This window comes from Chlamydotis macqueenii, chromosome 20 (genome assembly GCF_036417535.1).
Source record: "Chlamydotis macqueenii isolate bChlMac1 chromosome 20, bChlMac1.mat, whole genome shotgun sequence".
In the NCBI taxonomy this organism is placed as follows: Eukaryota; Metazoa; Chordata; class Aves; order Otidiformes; family Otididae; genus Chlamydotis; species Chlamydotis macqueenii.
In genome coordinates, this window is record NC_141575.1 from 2,011,798 (window position 1) to 2,034,509 (window position 22,712).

General features: G+C 42.8%; 1 protein-coding gene across 15 annotated transcripts in view; it reads left to right on the top strand.

The window, feature by feature from the left end:
- Positions 1-22,712, top strand: part of STRBP (spermatid perinuclear RNA binding protein) — a 68,436-nt gene that overhangs the window by 7,259 nt on the left and 38,465 nt on the right. For 11 of the 15 annotated variants that reach the window (XR_015260767.1, XM_086764236.1, XM_086764238.1 and 8 more), the window contains exons 1-4: positions 14,135-14,322; positions 16,343-16,518; positions 19,863-20,080; positions 21,764-21,929. Coding sequence is in view for 14 of the 15 variants with exons in the window: in XM_086764236.1 (XP_086620362.1) it covers positions 16,516-16,518; positions 19,863-20,080; positions 21,764-21,929 (387 nt within the window). In the remaining variant the exon portion in view is untranslated. Of the gene's footprint in view, positions 1-14,134; positions 14,323-16,342; positions 16,519-19,862; positions 20,081-21,763; positions 21,930-22,712 lie in introns of those variants that run through there. The other 4 variants (XM_086764229.1, XM_086764227.1, XM_086764239.1 and 1 more) reach the window with 3 other exon arrangements.

Below are 22,712 nucleotides of genomic sequence, written 5' to 3' on the forward strand. Positions count from 1 at the left end.
AAAAGATAAAGAAAAATCTGTACGGCCTCAGTTCTTGGCTTCTGCAATTCCTTTCCTGAACAATAAGTGCAGTGAGAACTGGAGGTTTTTTTTTCTTTTCTTAAGTAAACTAGACTGAAATCCTGCCTGAGAACCTATTGGAGCTGCTGGCTGGACTCTAACTGAAGTGAGGGAGCTTGGACTCGTCTTACTTGCCTCAGAAAGGCTGGCGACATTGCTAGACTGAGAAATGAGATCTCAGATGTAATCTCAGATATCTGCTGGAATTATTTTGTAAATGCACATGGTACAGAGACTGAGAACATTTGGATTTGTACTCCTCTTCCACTTCCCATCCTAATCTCTTTCCCCTTACTCTGATAGCCAGTTTAGCTCTACGGAAGATGAGAGGGAAACATAAATGCCCAAGAACGGGTTTCTCCCCACCTCTGCTTTCAAGAACACCCTTTCCATGTCATAGGTTCTTAGTGATTGTCATATTTTCAGAGACCTAAAAGCGTTTAGTAACCAGCTATTCAACATCCTAATGCTCCATGATCTCTTGATTTGATGTCTAGATAATTGGACTTAACAAATAGATTAGGGCTTCTTTGGTTACCCCTTCATGCCGTCCAAGTCTTTAATCATACAGAGACTTAATTTGTTTCTTCAAAGTAATCAGCTATGCCATTTGGATGACCTTAGAGAGGAGCGAGTGCATCGGTGGGCCTCTGTAGGCCTGAAATGTCGCGTTTCTTACGCATGGTAACCGGGGACGTTGTGCGTCACAGTCAAGCCCAGAGTAATTGTGAGCATTCCTTTTAAAACTAGAAACTGGTAAAAAGCCCAGTGAGTAAACTCTTCAGCACTAGGCACAGAGCAACACAATCCAGGGAGGAAGGTCTGGTGGTTAAACTGGAAGTATGGATTAGGGGAGCGTTTGGCCCCTTTTCAGGTCCTGCCACTGATTTACTGCACAATTTCATTTCTTCGCGTCTGAAGTTCCTCGATAAAGACCTGAAATGTTCCCCTCTGTTACAAAAACTGTTATTTTAAAACCAGTAATAAATGTACTCTGGTAAATACAGTGACAAGTGTTCTAGAAAGGCAAATGCTGGGAAGGTGGGGGGGAGACAAAGCTGATAACTTCTTTGCTTCTGGTGGGTGAGGGTGAAATTGGTGACTGCCAAAAATATGAGCTTGGAGAAGGAGCTTGTTCTGCTCTGAGCCCACATCTGTATACACCTCCTCATCTCTACAGATGGCCGGGAGGCTGAAGAGAGAACACAGTTGTCTAAATTTGTGTAAGAGAAAAGAATCATGACTCCCACCTTGGAGGCAAACAAGAACCTCCTGTAACTGGGATATTTTCAACAATTTCAAAAATTTGGTTGAATTTTCAGTCTTAGCAAATTATGTGAAACATGAGAGTGTTTGTAGCTGCTAAATAAGTTATATTTTTATATTACCTTGTATTAAAAGATGGTTGGCTGGGACTGTGCTCTTTATTCCTTCAGAACTAGCTTGCTAAGGAATAAATTTGATCTGGAAGTCTTCATTGCATGCTTATGCTTTAACGAGTTATAAGATACTTTTCCACTTTAGATTTCATAGTACTTCACATTTTAGAAAAAACAACTGTCACTGCCTAAATAGTGAATCATGATAAAAGGCACAAAAAGAAAAACAAAATATTTTAATCTTTATGTTTCTTTTCTACCAGCATTAGTGTAGCAATAAGATTGTCTTTTGCAGGTTGATTATTTCCATGCAATCTGCTTTATCTGTCTTTTTCTGTTTGTTAGCCCATGAGATAAAGGCTGGTGTTTAGCGCAGGTAGCTGGGAGTCAGCGTTATGTGAGTAGCGAGCTCTTGACCAAATGTCTGTTTTTGTGAACGAGGCCTGATGTGATAAACCAATAATGAGAGCGATTTACAAAGTGTATCTTTGACAGTTCTCTGATTAACCCCCGTTCTTTGCAGACGGGTAGAATACTGAAAGTTCTGAATTGTGACTGTATGTGTTGCTCCCCTCCACTCCGAACACTGAAGAAGCTGAAACTGGAGACTTCTGACCCTTTTAAAAACAAATGAGCAATGTTGTTTAACTTCTTGCTGTGGGTCAGGAGCCTGAGCTTCGTGCCAAGTTTCAGTGTGAAACAAAGTAAGGCTGCAGAGCTAAGAAAAAACTCTTGCAAAAGTGCTTGTATGGAACTGCTGATGAAGCCGTGACCGTTGAGGCGCTGAGACTTATTAAAGCGGATTCTTGAAACAGCAATGAGAAATGGCCGGCCTTAAACATTCTTCAGTGAATTGCAGTTCTTAGCTGCAGAACTTTCCAAGGGCATAGGTGCAATGTTTTGTGTTAATCCTTAATATGGATTCTGCATCGGTGTTAAAATAACCGTGTGTTACAAATGGACGTGCTTCTTCTGTGTAGTTGGGTAGTAACGTACCTCTGTTTTGGTTCCCTTTGAGATGCTTCCAAGTGTGCTTTTAGTAATGCAACATAAGCGTAGTGTCATTGTCATAACAGCATTCCACCTCGGTGAGAAGTTGCAGCAGCACCACACAAAGATGCGGTTGGTCTCTCCCTCACAGGATGATGCTGGTCATCCTTCCAGTACCACATCTACAAAACTTTCTGTGATGCCTGTGTCAAGTTCCATGAAATTCTGGAGGGGAACAAGTGTACTGAAAGAATATGAAGGGTAAAGAGGATTCAGAAGAGTTTGCAGAGAAACAGGCAAATGCAGAGTTGAGCTAAGCTGGTTGGGATCAATGAGTTGCCCAGTGAGGCAAGAGTCCAGGTGAAACTGTCAGATGGTCCTTCAGTATTTGGAGTATCCATTTGCTGATGCTTCTGTAATATCATTTTACTGGTGCTTCTGCAGTTGCTGTAGAAACTGTTGGCTCAGGCTGTCTCCTTGCAGTTCTCCTTCAGAGGAAGAGCTGCTTGAGGAGCTTGTCTGGGCATGGGACTCAGTGATACGTTTATTGTTTTCTTTCACACTGCCATCTGTAATCTTTATTTTAATATAAATCCCTTGGCTAGCTTCTTTTCTTTTGCTTGTAAATGTTTGATCTGCATGTGGTACTTGCAATGAAGGAGTTCTCTTGTGCCAGAAGAACAAAGCCTTGCTTCCTGTTTGCACGGGGCGCTCCTGATTTGCAGTAGTCGATGGGTTTTACTGCCCGGTGCACCTCGTCTCAGTGAGTTCTCTTCACCCTCCTCACACAGTACAGTAGCAAGCGTCCTGCACAGTACACAGAAGACTGAATTTTGGCTGAGGAGTACAGGGATTTGCTGTACTTCCCCTCTCCTTCCTTTTCCTTGCTCTGTTTCCATTATTTGTGCTCCTCTTGTGTTGCAGTTGGACTAGATGATCATTGTAGATCCCTTCCAAGTGAAAACATTCTATTCTAACAAAGTTTGGAATATCTCCTGAGAAGACTTTTTGTGTGCATGAGTAGCATTTGTGTTGATGGAATGCATAGTAGCTCGATAATACACGTGCACAAAATACAGTCTTAAGTTTTCTTCATATTTCAGAATGTTGGAACAGATCAGAAGCCTTCATGCGGCAAGAGGATTCTGTAGTGTTCCTTCATGGAAGTGTGCAGAGAGAAGGTTGTTGGTGTGGAAAAGATTGAAAAATGCTTTTTGGTTGCTCAGGTTGAGAAAGAAAAATAAGTTTGTCATGAAATTGCAAAACCTTGCTGTTCTCTTCCTCATATGTAAAGAACAGGGAGGTTGGGGGAGAGCAGACAAAACTCCCGCAGGGCTGGCTGACGGGGCCTTGTGTGCTGCCTGTCCACATTGCAGCGTTTCCAGTCTGCAGCAGCGCAAACCTGGCTTTCCCCTGGCCGGTCTCTGTAGCGGTTGAGTGCTGCAGCACCAGAACAGCTTGCAGGTATTCCAGCACAGAGGGGATTCAACCGGGTAGCTGTTAAGACTGGCACGGGGGGAAGGAGAAGAGCTGGTAGCTTTTGGACCTCTCTGTATTTGCTGTACAGGAGACAAACTTGCTTGCCCAGCGATCCAAACTCCCAGAATGTGTGAAGCCAAGGGAAGCAGTACATGTTTGTAACATACGTGTGTTTGCTTTTCTTTTGTTTGTTTCTTAGGAACCTAAGAGAAGATGGGCTTAGAAGGAGGAAAATGTAGCATCAGTAGGGATGAAAAGTGGCCTTTTGGCAGTTGGGCTCATTGTAGAGATCATCATATCGAAGTACACGCTCTGTAGTCTCCTTGTCAACAGATCTAGGATCAAAGTAGCCATCCTGAGCGAACTCACAGAAATGAACTAGTGTGAGATGGCCGGAGCTTAGCGTGCAGAAGATTGGAGGGACACTGTTTGAGGTGTGTGATCTGGGAACAGGCAGGGGAGGTGATGACATAGGCACTTCGGGTCATCCCAGAGTTGCCAATTTATTCTCTGATTTGTAAGAGAGATGCTGTCAGACCCTTCATCCTTTTTGTTTATTTTTGGGTCCTTTAGATGGCTACTTAATATTTAGTGTGAAGGCTGGGGTTTTTGTTTGGTTTATTTTTTTGTTTGTTTAAGAGAGAGAGAGGAATTAACTACCTTATCCTCCATAGCCTGTTCCTCTGCCACATAGAGAAATGCCAAGTGGTAAAGACAACTGCCTTTGGTTTTTTTCTTCAAAACCACATGATATGTAGAATTTGGTGTCCAGAGTGAGATGCTTGACGCTGAGGAGCAGCTACTTTATAGAGTGGGGCTGCAAAACTTCCCCTTATCTTGCAGAATGGCTCAGGTCCCTTGCTGGTGTCCTGAAATGTTCTTATTTTTCTGGCTCCTGTTCTTCCTGAGAACAGACTAAGTGTGTCCTGCTGCCTAACAAAAGAGAGACTCCATTGTCCTCTTTTGAAAAAGACTCATAAGGTTCCCGAGTCCATGCCAACTCGACTTTCAAGAGTGGTGTGCTCAAAAAATGTGATGTCTGAAAATAGGACACATTGTGAATTAGATTCCTGAGTTTAATCACACCGTATTCGGATATTGAATTGCTAATTTGAATCTCATGAATCTACAGGTAATTGTTGTCAGGCATTTACTGTGAGCGTTTGCCAAGCTGTCCTGTGAAGGATGGCAGTGGTCCTGGGAGGGAGAGGTTGAATAGCAAAAGCAGCCAGCAGTTCAGTGTCTGTTCAGATTGAGCTAAAGAAGCCTAAGGAAAGGGTGGAAAGCCAGAAAGGAGGGGAGAGAGCACGCTCCATGCTTGGTGCGTATGTTCAATGAAAAACTAACTGCTTTTCCAAGTCCTACCACTGATTCACTGTGGCATTGGCCAAGTCGCTTAAGTCGTTGGGCTGTGGGGTCTCTTCGACGTGCAAACGGCGTAACATTTACACCTGCTACAGCAAGTGGCCCAGTGATGTTTATGAAGTGTTGTGAAATTCTTGTGTGTGTAGCTGAGATCTGTTTCCCCCCGACTAATAAAAGCACATTGGAGCTTGATACTGCAATCAAAATTGAAGAGGCTGGGTAATGTTTTTTAGTCTGCTGTGAAGCCCAGCCTGAAGATTGCCATCGCCCACAGGTTGGCGATGGAACGTTGGGTACTACTGTCTGGTTACCGGGAGATGGAGAAGCAATTTCCCAGATTTCTTTTGTTTGTAACCTCTGAGCTGTTTCAGTCAATGGTGTTTCAACACCATTGTTCTGGTGTTGCAAACCCTTAATCTCTTGGTTGGCTGTGGAGGCTGTGCTAGTGAACTTGGAGGATCGCCACTGGCTTCCACAAAGCAGCCTGGTGACACCTGCGTGCTTGGGTGAGTATCTAGGTGCAGTATTTAAGAACGAGATCAGAGAGTCTAGAAATGTCATACCTTCTCCCCATGGTAAATGGGGAAAAAATGCCACAAACACCTTGAATTAATACAGTTGTGTAAGTAGTGTTATTCAGCAAGCTGCTTATTTTGCAATGGAGATAACTTTGATTCCTCTATTAGCTTTTAATTTTCATGGCAGTACTCCAAGAGGGAAAAAACCACAACTTATCTCTGTGCTAAGAACAAAAGTTAAATGGAATGTCTCTGTCACTTGTCTGAAACCATGTGTTGAAAGGCGTGATTTTTTTTCCCTATGTTTTGCAGAGTAATAGGGCAGAATATGATTTGGATTACAGAAGACACATGCTGGGTCAGTTTGAAGTCTGCCAAGTTCTAATTTGCAATTTCTAGAAAACTTAGAACAGAAACATCTGAGCGTCTGCAGAAATCATCATTCTAAATTTAACTTGTGGATTTTGTTTCAGAAAAGCATGAAACTGTCTGGTAGTATTTGTCCACTAAATTTCAGGGGCAGCCTTTTCTTGCGTTGAGAGTTCTGCACTGGTAGTTCTGGCATTCTCCTGGTCCTGCAGCGCGTGGATTCTAAATGATTGAGAGCAAAATGCTACATGAAGAAGTGTAAGCTAGGTTTAATGACTTCCTTTTTGTTTCTCTCAAAATAAGCAAAAAGCCTTTGGAAGAATGTTCTTTCACCTTGTTATCGTTTTCTTTAATGTATTTCTGCAGATAATTAATGGTGAATTAACGGTTACCGGTGGTTCTTGCTGGCCTCTGAACGCTCAGTTGCAGTAAGTGTAGGAGTTCCCAAGTATCGCTGAGGAGCCCCTGATACAGAGACTTTTGTTTCCGCAAGAGAGGGGCCGTGCAGAGTGAATGGAAGAACTTGTACAAGGGCAGAAGAAAGTGTTCTTTCAGTGCATAAAGCAATGCATCTGTTTTGTTTTGGTTTTTTTTAAAGTAAAGATTTTTCTCACTAACACAGTAGTTTCAATTTTTAGAGCTGAATTTTGTTTGAACAGTGGAATGAGATAGATTGATGGCATTATAATCTGACATTCTTTTACCACTGAAAGTATAGTTTTAAACTGTATAAAGCAAGCAGGTTTTTTGTGCTGACCAGCGCAGAGTTCAATGTTCGTGTCCCTTTGGTTCTTGTTCTCCTTGCTGCGGTATCCTGTAATAATCGTGGTGCTGTGACATGGACACAGATTTGCATCGGTGGCTAAGCAGGCAATAAAAACATTAAGACTCTAATCTAGCTTACTCATAACTTCTCACTGAGAGGTGAAAGGTGAGGAGAGTACTGCCGATTTATATCGTAGCTGTTGTTTAATTCTAGTTTTGACCCTGCCATCCACATCTTGAACTGTGCATTCTCCTACCCTGACACGTTGTGCCTTTCCAAGTGCTCCTTCTTTTGAAAAAATAAAATAAAATAAATCCCATCAATGTTGCTTTTAGGAACAGCAGGTTTCCTGTTATCGGGGGAACTGAAGTGGCTAGACACGGAATGCAGTTAATGGCCCAAAATAAACAAACTTAGATTGTTTTTCTCTAGTCTTTCCCCTGATAGTCATTGCAAGTGTTACTTTTAGCAACTGTAGCGTATGAAGGGAGCTTTGGGGAGAAAGTGAGATTTTTGTTGTTGTAAATTGATCTCCCTGCAAAGCTGAGAGCATTCTGAATGCTGCTATTGATTCCACAGTCTGTTTGCGTCCCTCAGAGAAGAGCAGGTATGCACCCTCTCTTACACTGGAATTGCAGCAGCTTGCTGTCACGTACTCCCGTATCCTAACCTGGATGTCACGTTATTCATCTCCACAACCTCACCAAAAGGCGGGTTCCTGCGGTTTGTGGCAAGCACGTTGCCTCCGAGACCCTGATGTTGCTCATAAGCTCATATTTTGCTGTTCAGAGGCGTTGTTGCTTAATGTTGGCAGGGAGAACAAGGTGTGATGATGATTATGTGATCTAAACAAAACAGTGGTGAATGGCAAAGACTGAGGAACCTTCTGTCAACAAATGAAGTGTGAGTAAAGCGGCACATGAGAGATAACGTCACCGTCTGTGTAGAGAGATGAAACTAATTTGTAGCCCTATGTGAAATTTAAAGAAAAGAGACCAAACCAACAAAGTTGTGTCCGTGTTCTTAAAAATGACATTCAGGTGAGACTGGCAGATTTCTATCAATAGTTTCTTTTCCTCCCAGATTTTGTTTTAAATTCAAAAGATGAAAAAAAAGATTGAATGTAACTTCTCAAGTACAAGACCAGTTACTTACACAGTTGTGTTCTCCAAAGACGTTGGAGAATTTAGTGCTACAGACACTTAAACGTAATTTTGCTAACTTTTTAATTTCAATATTGTATTAAAAATAAACAAAAAAAAAGGCTGTGGAATTCATTACTCATCTCAGGAAGGGAATTCCTAAGGATGAGACTGACAGAGATACTGAGAAATTAGTTTTGTAGCCTAGCTTGTGGCCTTCAAACTGAGCATAGTCACTGCCACCGATGGTCCCTGCTGGCGCTGTCTTTTACATAGCTGTGCTGAGAGAAGAATAATATATGAGTTTCACAGCTGAGGTTGGTGGATCTGACAGCACATGCATGCAGTGTAGATCTGCTGAGGCAAGAAGATGCTGCATAAGCCAACTGAGAATATTTTTTAGACTCGTGGTTTTCCAAGGAAATATGATTTTTTTTTAATATTTGTTTTGTAAATCTCTAAATATGTTTGTGCCTTTTTTCTTCCTCTTAGCCAAGCTAGGTCTTCCTACTACAAAATCTTGGTCAAGACATAAATAGTGGACTCAAGTCAGTAGTGTCAGACTGAGGGTCCTTTCTCTGCCCTCTAACGCATTGGTGTGGTGTTTCATTATGTAGCTAGCTTTCCTGCCTGAATAAACTAATTCAAATCTTTTGGTAGGGCTATTGTGCAGTTGAATTAAATAATTGTGTTCTGAGGCTGAAAAATCAATGGCAGCCAGGGTACTCTTCCCTGCAGAGACATCCCCATTGCTTTCTGTTGCAGGGATACTTGCACTACATGCTGAATCAAATTTGGTAGCTCCTGCCTGGCAGATAGGATTTCTGCCGTTCTTCTCGCTCCAAACGTTTCTATTACGAACACTGATTCACTGGCGTTGAATACGGATTTTTTTGGAACGTATACCTTTCAGAAACAATGCTACTAAAAATCCCTTTTTTTATGTGAGTGACTTACAAAATCCATTCCAAGTCAGTCATGTGGAAGAAATTAATTAATTAGACTGCAGGTTTGGTTTTGTTGGAGCTGAGGGTCCTGTGCCTGCCCCGGGGAGCCCTTGCAGGTGGGACTGAAGACCGAGCGGTGCAGCAGCCGGGATGCTGCGCCGGGGCTGGTGGGACGTACGGGCCGTATCTGTAGCACTGTGAAGGAGGAGTGTTTCAAAAGAGGAGGCTTCTGTTTCCAAAGCAGCCTAAGATCATAGTTACAGGTTTAGTGTCAGGTGCTTCTGTAGCATTACATGTTGTGACAGCGAGCTTCAGACTTCCCTGGAAATAACGATCTAAGACACAGGAGAATGAGAGAGAGAAACTGAAAATAACAGGGTTGGGTGGGTGAATGAGAGATGGCAAGGAAAAACCCTTAAAGAAGCTTTTAGTAATGGAGAATCTTTGACAAGATGTTTTCTGACAAAATAGCCAATTAGAGAAAGTAAAAAATTAACCTGGGCTTGTTGGGCAGTCGTAGTGGAACTAAACCATGGTACAAGTCTGATGGAGGGTGCTTGTTGGCGGAGAGCACGAGAGCGCTTTGCACAATGCTTGCAGAGTCTAGTGGTCTTCTCTTCCAAATCCTTTTAAATATTCTCTCTTTAATTAAAAAAAAAAAGTCACTGAGGCAGCAAGACTGATATACTAGAAAATGCGTTTAAGTGGAGAGTCATGAATGTTTAAGCTGGCCGAAAGGCAGATGTGCCAGTAGCCAGCGTGGATCTGCAGTACTGCAAGTGCCAGCTTTCTGTACATGTTGCCATGGGGGAAGAAAGTCTAGGGGAGAAACTGTTCCGTAAATTTCGCCATTAAGGGTTGCTGGAATTCTGGTCAGAAGGATAGGATTTATTCTTTAAAAACTTCGTAATACTTTGATATTGAGGATTTATGTTAAACATTGGAAAAATGTGAATATCAAATACAGCATTTACATCGTATTACTTGTAAGAAAGAATTACTAAATTTGTTTTATTTACAACACAGGTTTAGGTTTCATGTTGCTTTCCTTTCACCTTACTAATAACCAAGGTTTGTATTAGCTTGAGGTGCAGAACAGGGAACAGCTGGGAGAGCAAATGTGGCTGACTGTTACTTCATGGAATTTCTGAAAAGTGCAAACCACCAGTACAAGCAGATCTGGGGCTACTGTAGGACAGTTTGTTCTCCAGTCTCTCTCTCTTTTTTTTTTTTTTTAAATTTTTTATTTTTATTTAATTGTATTTATTACCAACATGGGGAGGGAATGCCATAATTTCTAGCCTTTTCCATGTGTATGCCTTTGACTTCACCGTTCTGTAGAAGACACATTCTCCTTGGTGGAAGGGGCCTTGGGGGCCTTTTCCCCGTCCTGGTGTGCGTGTCAAACGTAGTTAGCTGGGAGGCTGCAGCGAGGTCGACCTGCCGTCTATGGGATATGAGTCACAGCGGGAAAGAAACTGGGGCACTGCAGCTATTGCACTTGAGCTCAAGGGTGCTACAGAAGGAATATCCCTGTTCTTAATCTCTTAAACATTGTGGTTGCGTCCCACCATGGTTCTGGAGCAAAGCAAGCCTCACAGGTAAGGAAGTGGACACGAGTGATGTGGACGTGGAAGGTATCTGGGATTTTGAAGGTCTATAAAGCTTCAGTGCTGGGAGGCGAGTGCAGGACAAGGCTTGGGCGGTGAGGAGCCCAGCACGGCACTAAACTGCACTGTGTGGTGGGGGAGGTAGAACTGTGATTCTCCTTTGGAGAATGTGATGTAATTTCAGGCTTACATCCAGAATTTTGCTTAAACCAGCTCTGTCTCTGGAAAAATGACATTGCAGATGGCGAGTGTCATTTCAGTGAAATGTAATCCTTTTTATTAATTTAGTTGATTCTTCAACTGTAAATGAATGTAGTCTGTGTTTCGAATTTCAGATGATTTTTACTGTGGATGTCCCATTATGACTGCTTCACAAATAGGTGTGTACTGCAAAGTAGCATCAGATTTCCATTGTCCAGTTCAGCCAGAAGAGCAGGAATGCCTACCTCAGGGTGCTGGAAGTCAGAAATCAGTTTAACACTTCACAGACGTTGAGAACCCAGTGGTGGTTTGTCTTGTCTCAAATGAATACTTGGCTATTAATTATTTAGGTACTATCTAATCTGTGATTTTTCTTAATTTTATTTTGTTTGAGGTAACCTGAAGTTCTCCTTTTGAGATGTTTTCTGTAGTGCTCAGTTTTACAGGCAATTCTGTTTTGGATAATTCTGACTGGTTGAGCAGGAAATACATTAAACTATACTAATGTTCATGTGTCAATGTGTTATTTAAGTTTCAACAGCCAGTTTTTAATTCTTTTTTTTGCACTACCTGACGGAGGCCACTCCTAGGAGATTTCTGAGCACAGGAGCCTTTTCTCAAGATGTTGTGAGAACTGAACGGGCAGGAGTAATACTGGAGTCAGGTATTTGTAGGGTGAAATGTAAGATTTTACCAAGGGAAGTACCTTTCTGGCTTTTATCTGTTGTGTTGCTTTGTAATTATTCATTTGGCTGGAAAATTCCAGTCTCCTAGAGGCTAACCCAGATGCAGCTTTGCCAGGAATTGCGTTACTTGGAAAATAATAAAATTCCTATGAATATACAGTCTGCAGGTGAAACGGAACACTGAGCATGTTGTTGGAAGCAGGCTGAGTCCCATTAACTATGTATCCCGGTGTTACAGGTGCACTCCTGTACAGAACGCGTACGTGGTTGTGAGTGGCAGGGATTTCTCCTCATGTGGTGGTGAGGAATGAAGATACAGTTCTGTGCAGCATACAGGGAGTTCAGATGTAAAATACCAAATATCTGCGCAAGTAGAAGGTCAGTCATCCTCTGCAGATTTCTCTGTGCCACGCTCCTCATTGAATCCTCATGAATTTTATTTCTTATCTGTTCCCTTGGTTTGTTGATACTTTTAACATGAGGGAAAACTATTTTGATATTTCTCTGTCAGTTATTTTGACATTAATCAACACTGCGGATCTTGTTTTGTTTAGTGTCTGGGTACATCATGAAAAGAGTTGCTGAAAGAGTTCAATTATAATATCAGCATCTCTGCCAAATGTATTGAGCTGTTCTGAAAAGCGGCTTGTCTTTTCTGACCCAGATACACAGTTTCCAACTGTGGGAGATGCTGCCAGAAAGGCTCTTGGCAGAAGGCCAGCAATAAAATTATCCTGCAGAAAAACACAACATATTTTCAGCAGCGTTTTGTACGGTGTGACGATAAATTACCTGTCTCCTCAATGCAAAGCAGAAGTTAAAATAAACTTGCAGTTTAAAGTTGCACGCTGCTTATTCTGACTTCTAAAAGTAACAAGAGAGGATATAAATTCCAGTTCTTGTCTATTACTGTTTCTGATACACCTCAGTCTGTGTAAGATACTCACTGCTTTGTTATTAGCAACCTTAGTTGTCCTTGCTGCTTTGTTAACACGAACGCTGAGCGGTCTCAGGGTGGTGCATGCTGTAAGCGGTAGCTGTCCTGGGCAGATACTGGGGTGAGGGCAGATTAGGAGGGTGGAGGGTGTTTTTAGTGCTTCAGTGGAATATCGTTGGCATGTGCGGCCTTGATGTTGCATTTAAAACCAATTTTCATGGCATTCTACTTGGCCTGGCCACGTGCCTGAACAGCAGCTCAGTCAAGTGAGGCTTTGGAGGACTGGAGTCCAGCGACCCTGGCCGCCTCTTTGTAGCACCAGTAACACTTGGGTGCAGGGTACCGCTTTGCGCTGCCGGGGGACAGCTGGACACCAAACGTAGTTCACATCTCATTTCTGGAAGCTTATGGCTCCTTGATTCTGATGTTACACTTGAGTCTTCGTGGAGTGCAAGTACCTGTTTCTGCTGCTGTTTTACTCTTCTGTTCACAGGCACTCAAAGGGAGCTGAGCGCGTTCGTCACTCCTGGCTGTTTAAATGTCCGTCTCTTGGGAACACAACTCCAGATGCAGGAATATGCCCCACTACAAAGGCCTCCTCTGAAATTCTTTTCCTTGTTTGTCTTGTGCCAAAGCATAAACTTCCTCTGTGAAGGATGGGATGTTTAATGGAAACATTGTTAGACTGTCATGGTACTTTAATAACATTTCCAACATGTCGAGTCCACAGTGACTTTAAACCACATTGCAGGCTCTGCTTGGCTCCTCTGTGGCCTGCTTTGGAGACAGCAAGTATTTACTCTTGTTTTACACTTTAGGGCCTCATGATGCAGAGGTAAAGTGACTTTCTCAAGGTCACTAAGGTCTCCGTATTGCTAGTAGCTTTTCCCGGAAATTTTCTTGCAAGTGTTGGTGGCAGCTCCTGGCTAAGACAACGATGCATTTTAATATTGTGCTTTTTAGTCTGGCGTCAGCTGTTACTTCCCTGAGGATGCAGGGACAAATATCCTGCTATAGCCTGGTAGTGAAACGAGGCTGCTGGATTTATGGAATTGCTGCTCACTTCACATAATGCTTTCTGATATGTTTGGTGCTGAGCTATGTTCTGCTGCCTTAGTCCATATGGTTGGAGCAGATTTGATTTTAGTATTCCTTAATTTAATTCCCCATGCTGTCAAATGTACTTTGTTCCGTATATTGTGTCTGCGCTTTTATAGTAAACTCCCTCCTCTTTAGTGCTTTTATTGAAAATTTTCTCTCAAAGTCTGAACTATATTAGGTTTTCACTCCTGTGCACTTTTCTGTGAAATGTTCTTAGGATGTTAATGTCTTGAAAGACATCATTTATCAGCTTCAGCTCAACTTGCAGGAGGTTTGGTTTTGGGTTTGTTTTTTTTTTTTTCCAGCTTTGTGAGTTTTATAATAAAGATTCCTTTGTAATTCAGCTGTATATGCCCTGACCTCAGCCGCTCACAGCTGAGAAAAAGGGCAGGTATCAAGCGTGTAAATACCTGTGTCCAACAACTTTTACTTGTCACTGAGACTTGAACCTGTCTTGAAAACAAGATGGTTACTACTCTGCTTAAGGCAGAGCATTGAGAGGTGTTGGTGGTTTTGCTTCATCTGTCCAGTAGATGACTGACCCCCGTTGTAGCTGTGAAACGTTTATTTTTGGTCTGTTTCAGATTTTCAAAGAACACTGAAAAGCACTTGGCACACTCAGGACTGCATCCTGAGGTTTGCCTCTGCCTGGAGCTGGTGAGGTAGTTTGCAGACTTGCCCTCTAGACAACACTCTGCTCAGCAGTTTTCTGAAGCACCAGAATTTGCTCGGCGAGCTTTGTCCATCTGCTTTCCATGCACTGTACGGGCTGGTAAGCAACAGCTTGCAGTAGTCTTTGGAGGGAGCCCGGGCTGGAGCGTTGCTCGGAGCCTGGAGATACTGTACTGGGCACATGCTGAAGTCAGCAACACCTTCCAGTGCCCTTCTCCCTGCCGGGAATTGCCAAGTTACAGTTACCAGAGAAGATAGCAAACTGAAAATGTGACGTGTAGGAGTCACAAGGAAGAAGAGTATGTGAAGATAGCTAGAATTTAGTTTGAAGAGAGAACGAATTTGAAATAGATGATCTGGAACCGTGTCTCTTAAAAGTCTCTCTAGCTTGCCGTCTGCTGACTCAAAAAGCATATTATTATTGTAGAAAAGCAAAACAAAAAAGCCATGTAAAGAGTCTGGTTGCTTCTGGAGATGGTGAAAGGCCATTAAGTGTGGAAGAGCTTATGACTAGCTCACAGAGTAAATAGTGCCAAAGCAGTAATCTTTGCTTATTTTTCCCCACATCTGCCCCTGCTTGGCTTTCAGGATCCCTTAAGAGAAGGTTCTAGTCCTATGAAAGAACATCCCCTCCTCGTTCACTTCTGGGAAGCGGTTTGGCAGAGTTAATACACCTTGGTAGGGTGTATAGGCTTTGTGATAAGAAGTAAGGTCCTGCGGGGTTTTTATTAGCTTGCTTTTCCCAAGTATTTTTAGTACGACTGCGTTTAACTCTCGTGGGGTTTCTTCCGTGGCAGTCTTGAGCTGCTGGGGCAGACGGCCCCTGCACAGTGCTCTTGTCTGGCTGCTTTTTGTTTCACCCAGTTCTACATCCTAACTTCAGTGATGAGAGATGCAAACGACTATTGGGCACTTGCTGCCAAAGCTATTGGTCCTGTAAACCTGCTTCATTTCTTCTTAACTAGGAAAATAGCGAAGCAGGATTTGTGTTGCCGTTCCTCTGACGTGTTCAAATCTCTATGGGATGCAACATTTTAATTATTCCCTGTCACACCCCTGAGGTTTAAGCATCTACTCGGCTTTCAAGTCATCTCGCCTATCCCTCTGCTGTTGCCAAACATGCTTTTAATCTCTAACAATGTCAGGATTCTCTGACAGATAATACGCAACGTATTGCTAGAGAAGGATGATCAACGTATAGGAGAAAAGGAAAACATTGAGTGTGTGTGTCAGTCTGCAGAAATTTACTGACTGGGTTTTCAGTTGCTTGAAAATATTATGGAAAAGCTGATGCAGCAATATGTGCAGTGAAAGGAAAACAGGAATTTTCTGCAAGGACTAGAGTGTCTTGCTATGCAATGAGCCTGTGCTTTCCTCTCTCACATTACCTGCTCTGTTATTCGACTCCGCTCTTGTCTTAGCGTTTATTTGCAGTTCCTTATGCTGCCAGGGCTGGTGTTTGCCTGGTGTAGTATGAGAGGGCTGCTCTTGCAGGACCTTCTAAGTGTTGTGTGCTGTGAAAAGCGATGCAAGGGCAGAAAAGGCAGCGTGGATTATTGCAGCTGAACATTCTCACAAGTCTTACATCATCAGTTTGTTATCATGCACTTGTTATTAAAAAAAAAAAAAGTACAACGTGGAGTTATTGCCACCTGAAGTCAGTTCTTGTTGGACAGCATCTGACATGTTCAGGATCGAGGGCTGCGCTGGGGATTTCAACAGATAATTACCTGATAATTAAATATAGTGTGTTTGATTCCTAATGTGCATGCGACATAAAAATTGAGACTTCTTGAGCTGGTTTCACATAGAGCATATTTGAGCTGTTGGATTTCCCATCTTCCTCGGAGCAGAAGCTTAGATTGCCAGGTGGCTGAGAAGCCACACTGAGATAAGCTCTAACTGGCATGGGAAAGTCGTTACATATGTGTGGGTACATCACAAAAAGTTGCTTTCCACAGTGACATCTGCTTGTTGTTCAGGAATAAATGGTTCAGTGACTGCTTCCCCATCTTGAAGCCCGCTTGCTTTAATCAGCGTTTGACTTAATGTGCTGCACTGAACACGTATTGGAATTAACAAGCCGTTTCTTCTGTTTCAAGTTGTTTCTCTTTTTGCAGGTGAATTACAGAAAGTGACTCTCTGAGCATCTTGGCTGTATGAATTCTTGAGCTGTCAAGGGACTGAGAGGCTTATGAAGAGGTTCTGTCAGGCAAAACAGTGCTTAGCAAAGACACCAAGGAGGAGGGAAAAGGAAAAAGGGAGGGAGAGAGAGCTGAAACACTAACAAACCATGGTAGGTATTTGTCATCTTTCACAGGGCTGTATTAAAAATATTCTCTGCTGCAGTTTTGCGTGGTGCCCGATCAAAGCAGAGCAAGGGGATTTTCTGACCTTGCACTAGAGATAGTGCTGAATGCTTTGAGCAAAGCAAATGAGGTCTGATATATCGTCAGCCTCCTAAAACCAGAGAGTTGTCTTGTGGGCCTGCATTACATGAATTATTAAATATGAACGAAGGGGATGCTCCTAAGGTTTTCTAATAAAACTGGCATTAGCAAGCTGTAGCAAACAGCATGTGACCTTGAACTTGCAGATTGCGTAACCAAACACTGATACTCCCTTCCACCTCTCCCTCACAAAAGCAAGTGTTGATTATTCATACTTACGTGCATGAGTCTGAAAAGATGATTGATTGTGGGTCTGTGCACACTCTGTAAATAGTGTAGGTGAAATGTGTGCAGTCAAATATGCTGGGTGTATGTGTGGATTAAGTGAGGAGTCATTTCTGATTTGCCTAGTACTGGTTGTAAATTGGGAATGCCTGAGATGTTGAGTTTGTAACGCTGTGCAAGTATGAAGTATTGTGATGGTAAGATTCCAAAGATGTGTTCACAAAAAGGCAGTAAACCTCATGTCCTGAAAAATATATGTGGAGAGCAGTTTAAGCATATTTGTATATTTTTCAGTCCTCTAAGGTTATTACTGAGAGAATGGAAATGAAAATAAATGTAATACCTTTAAAATATAATTTATTGACAAGTCTACTTTGTCAAGTGTTCTTCCTCCCTTGGTGCTCTGTAACAGGTGAAAGTCTTGTCTTAGGTCTTTTTTTGTAATATAAACATAAACGCAGCCTAGCAGCAGCAGCCAGCTACACAGATGTTAGGAAACCGCATTTAGAAGTGTCCCATTTCGCTATTATTTTTGGCCTAAATTGTAATAAAGAATTGATCTTGTCAACCCCCCTTCATTAGAAGAGAAAGCAAATGTCTTCTAATTTAGGAGTTACTAATTTGTTCCATTTTGAGGGTTTTTCCTAATTGATATTTCAGCAGAGAAGACATGGTGGGGGTGAATTAATAAACCCAGCTTGTCAGTTTTCACTGCTGAACTGCAGCTCCTTTCCTGCAGGACCTCCTGGGAGCGCTTTGCGACCTGTGAAAGCACTGGGGCTGACGCCGGCCCCGACGGATGAGTGTCTTTGACTAAAGTGTCCATCTGGGTAGGAGCACAGAAGTTAGGAAAGGAATGATGTCGCATCAGCCTTTGCTGGACGGAGCTAGTGAATGCCATGAGCTAGGAAATCGTGACCAGTTCTGAACAAGGATTCAACCCGGAGGCCTTTGAGATCCCGCAAAGGCCCTTTTATCCCTGAGCGCGCGTACTATTACAAACCCATGAAGTGGGGGTGACAATGAAACCTTCATAAGGTATTTAATATGTAGGAGGAACAAAGATTTTTCAGTTGATGATTCCAAGTTCTGGGAGGCTTTCAGCAGTGATTGATGTGTCCGTAGAGAGCAAGACTTAGAGCTGCTCTTGCCAGAGGTCTGTGCTGTGATCGCAGCTGGTCCAGGTCACTGTTTAGATCAAGTAAGTCTCATCTGGATGGTGTGCGGCAAACTGTAAGCTTCCTAGCACAAGTTACCCAACTACTTAAGATTGCCTTCCTCAACAATACCACTCAGGACTTCGAATTTCACTGCAGGCTCTTTTAATTAGCACTCTAATATCTTCCTGTTCTTTCAATTTTTTAAGAAATTATTTTGGTCTTTTTGTAGCAATTTATCTTTATCCTTATCTTCATTCATGCCTTTGTGAATTCCTGTGCTGTTTGCTCAGCCTCTCACAGCAATATGTATTGCCTATGACTTCATCTGCAGCCGTAACAAAACCATAAGGGAACGGCCGTTTAATTTTCTTGTTCCAAGGTGCATTGCCATTGTCTCCAGCATAAACTGAGGAAAAACGGCTGCACTCAGCACTTCCAGAATATGCAAAGTTGTGTTTGGAGAATATAAATGCCTTTTACAAAACAGGAATCTTCTCCTTGTTCTCCTTGTCTGCCCTCCTTTCTGCATGCTCGACTCCATCTGCTCTCACCCTGCAATACTTAGGCTCTAAACTTCCCTGCCTTGAAATGAGGTCCCTTTTGGGATAAGGGCCTCGGCTTTTCCCTTTGCTCTGAGCTCTCCAGCTGCTGAAGATTGACACAGGCCAACAGAGATCGCTGAAATTCAGGAACTCCTTAACTCCTGCAAGTATTCCAGGGTAGGGAAGCCCCTCTTTCTTTCAGTGCTCTTGCTCACAGCTTGTATCTCCGTGAGATGTAGGTGCTTCCGGCAAGGTCAGTGCCTAAGTGATTTCTCACTGACTTTGAAAGCTTCATCTAAATAAACAAGGTAGTCAAAGGATGAGGGAAGTCAGACACACAGTAGTGAAAGGAGTTGCCCAAAATCCTAGATTGTCTGTCGCAAAGCTGGGAATGAAACTTGGGTTTTTTTGATCCGCTGCTTCAGTGCTCTAACCTAATACTTAGCCAGCCAGACCCCGCCCTCTCCTTAAAGACAAGCTTGAGGGGGAGGGCAGGGAGAAGTGAGGAAAAAAAATAAAAATAAGAAAAAAGAAAATGAGAGGGGGAAGTCATGAAAGGAGAAGATGTAGAAACTCCATTTCTAGCCACTGCAAACAAAGTAATGCACACTACAGGTCTTGCCCTTATTTTGTACCCCCCATAGCTGTGTATGGGAGTACGGAGGCTTGTCTAGCCCTAGCCCTGAGTTCGCCCTTTTCCTGATCTGCGACTAACGCACACAGTGGCACAACTTCCACTTACGGCGGACATCAGACAAAAGATGAGATTCAGCTTGCTTAATTTTCAGATGTCTGTAGCAGCTAATCTGATATCATTATCTAGACTTCTGTTGTCACTTGTGGGTGAGGGGGGAATGTACCTCTAAAACACAATTTATCTCATCCTAAAGTAGACATAAACATAAACTGTGCTCCAGATGTGCCTGGCACACATAAACATGAACTGCACTCCACATGTGCCCGTTCCTCCTGCTAGCCAATAGAGTTGAATTTAGGCATCAAATATTAGGTGCCATAAAAGCCACCCAAGGTCTTATTTCATACCAGCTTAATGCTGATTTTGCACTGGTATTTGGTTTTTCTTTTTTCTTAAAATTATTTAAATAAAGATGAGCAATCACTCCTGTGTGATTATAAGCAATGGTCATCATAAAACACTTCCCTACGTCTGTCAGGGAGGACTCCCAGTCAGGGCAGTATCCTTCTGTTGATAATCCAGTAACTTTGTTCTTTTTTCCCCCCCTGTTTCCCACTTCATAACAGAGATCTATCCGATCTTTTGCTAATGATGACCGCCATGTTATGGTGAAACATTCAACCATTTATCCATCTCCAGAGGAACTTGAAGCTGTCCAGAACATGGTATCAACAGTAGAATGTGCCCTTAAACATGTCTCTGACTGGATGGATGAAAAGAACAAGTCTACGAAATGCGAGGGTGATGTGGAAGCAAAGGAGGAAGCTGCAGAAAGCAATGCCAAGTGAGTGAGTTGAGCCTCATAATGTGTTACTGTGCTGCCCTGAATGGGTTCCTTTCCCTCTAAATAAGAGTCGTAGTGTTACTTGACTCCGTTGCGTACAAATGTTCATAGGAGGAAGTGGATATATTTGGACTTTTTGAGGTGGGAGTATGTAGGGTGAGTGCAGGGAATAGTAATAAGCCCAGTGTTGGGCAGCATTGCTCTCTTATTTCATTATTTATTTTACTGTGATGTTGTGAAGTTGCATTTAGCAGGCAGACTTTTCAGCAATTACAAGTGAATTTATGTCCCTGTAACACACGAATGCAAATCCACACCCATGTTACTTAGGGGCTCTTTCAGCTTAACACTCGTAAAAAAAAAAAATTATAAACTTTTGCTTATCCAGCAAACTAGCTTTTCTAAGGATCCATTCTAGTATTGCAGTTTAACTGCATTAGGTAGCTAAGCACCACGCAGCTGCTCACTCACTCCCTGTGCCAGTGGGATGTGGGAGAGAACTGGAGGAGTAAATGTGAGAAAACTCATTGATTGAGATAAAGACAGTTTGATACAAAGCGAAAACCATGCGTGCAAGCAAAGCAAAACAAGGCATTCGTTCACTCCTTCCCATCGGCAGGCAGGTGTTCAGCCGTCTCCAGGACAGTGGGACTCCACCGCACGTAACAGTGACTTAGGAAGACAAACGCCCTAACTCCAAATGTCCACCCATTCCTTCTCCTTCTTCTCAACTTCTATTGCTGAGCATGATGCCATATGGTATGGGACAGCCCTGGCTGTGTCCCCTCCCTGCTCCTTGTGCTCCCCCGGCCTTCTTGCTGGTGTGGTGGGAGAGGCAGAAAAGGCCTTGACTCTGTGTAAGCGCTGCTCAGCAATAATGAAAACATCTCTGTGTTATCAACAGTGTTTTCAGCACAAATCCAAAACATAGTCCCATACAAGTTACTGTGAAGGAATTTAACTCTATCCCAGCCAAAAGCAGTACAAGTATGTAGTTCTCTACTGAGTGAAGCATCTGTTTGCTGTATGTCTCAGTCTACTTCCTGACATGGCGCCAAGTTTTGTTGTTCTAGCGTAACTCCAGTAGCAGAGGAAGAAGCGGGAACAACTGTCTCTATTTTTAAAGTTTCTTAGTGTAAAACTTTTTCACTTGGGCAGTTCTGGCTCTTCGGTGCTTTCTGGAAAATCTGTCCAGGTTACAGACGAGGAAATGAAGCACCAGGAGGCCAACAGCCAATTTGTCATGACTTGAAAAAAAACATTTCCAGTTCTCTGCTGTTCCTGTGATATACTGCTTCTCCACTGAACTTCTTGGGGCTTAATCTGGTTACATCTGTGGCATAGCCTGCAGTGGAGACGCAGTTAAAGGACTCTTTCGTTTCCTTTCCGATGATGCATGGAATATTAAGGAATCCGCAGATAGTGAATTTGGGCTTTTTTGAACTTTGTGAAGCTTTGACTTGAGCTAGGCAACTTCTGCGTTTGTGTGAATCAGTACTTCATTTTTTCCTAAGAGCTACTTGCATAAAAGGAACCTATGCTTTTCATTTTCTGATCAGTGATGCACCACTTCAGCACAGTCATCGGTTCCATCCATTTATCTCCTCACTGTGATAGGATAATAGGAGTGTTCTGAATGTGAGAAAATGCTACTTTAATTACTCTAAATTGTTTCATTTCCAGGGATCAAGGTGGTCGGACGTTGTGTGGTGTTATGAGAATTGGCTTGGTTGCAAAGGGCTTGCTGATAAAAGATGATATGGATCTGGAGCTGGTTCTCATGTGCAAAGAAAAGCCCACAAAGACCTTGTTATGTATAGTTAAAGACAATCTCCCAGCTCAAATTCAGGTGAGTGGATTTAGGGTAGCCCTCTACCAATGGCTGACAGCACCGCAGGGGGTCCTTTGGTAAAGGCTGGAACTTGTTCCAGGGAAAAAGACAAGTGATAGAGGTTAAAAAAATATACTTTTGATCTAGGATGACCTCTAGGGTGTGTGACATGAAGTAGCTGTTAAAAAAATTTAACATCTTATTCCTGTGGTTGCCTAATCCCTACCTGTGATGTCAGTTTTGCTATGATGGCAGCTAACCTTTCTTTCTGGTAACTAACCCAGCTGATTTTTGTTCTCGGGTCCAACCACTAACGTGAGCTAAATTGCAGCCCCAGAAATCTTCCCTGCTCCAGCATGTGAGTTGATCTGTGTTGTGGTCCCCTGTCCCTGTGCCTGAACCTTAAGTTCTACATTGCAGCTGCTTTGCTTCGCTTGGGCTGTTCCAAGATAAACGCCTCTGTACTTGTGACGCGAGGACATGTCACTTTAGGTGGTCACTCATTTTAGCTCGTGTTAATCATGAGCTCCTAATTCTTTTTATTTACGGCTATTTAATTCTGATGTTGGCATCCAGTAGACAGCACTTACGGCTAACATTGGTCTCTTTAAAGCAACGAGGGATAACACCTTTTTGGCAGAGTTCTGAGTCTGAATAATCAGTCGAGCTCCCAGACTGACAGACAGTGTTGCCGAGAAACCGTGCCCTGAAGTATTCCACTGCAAGTGCCTCTCTCCAAACTTGAGCTGCTTTGCTCCTGCTCTGCTTTTCTGCCTTGTGTCTATTTCCACACAGACAGTG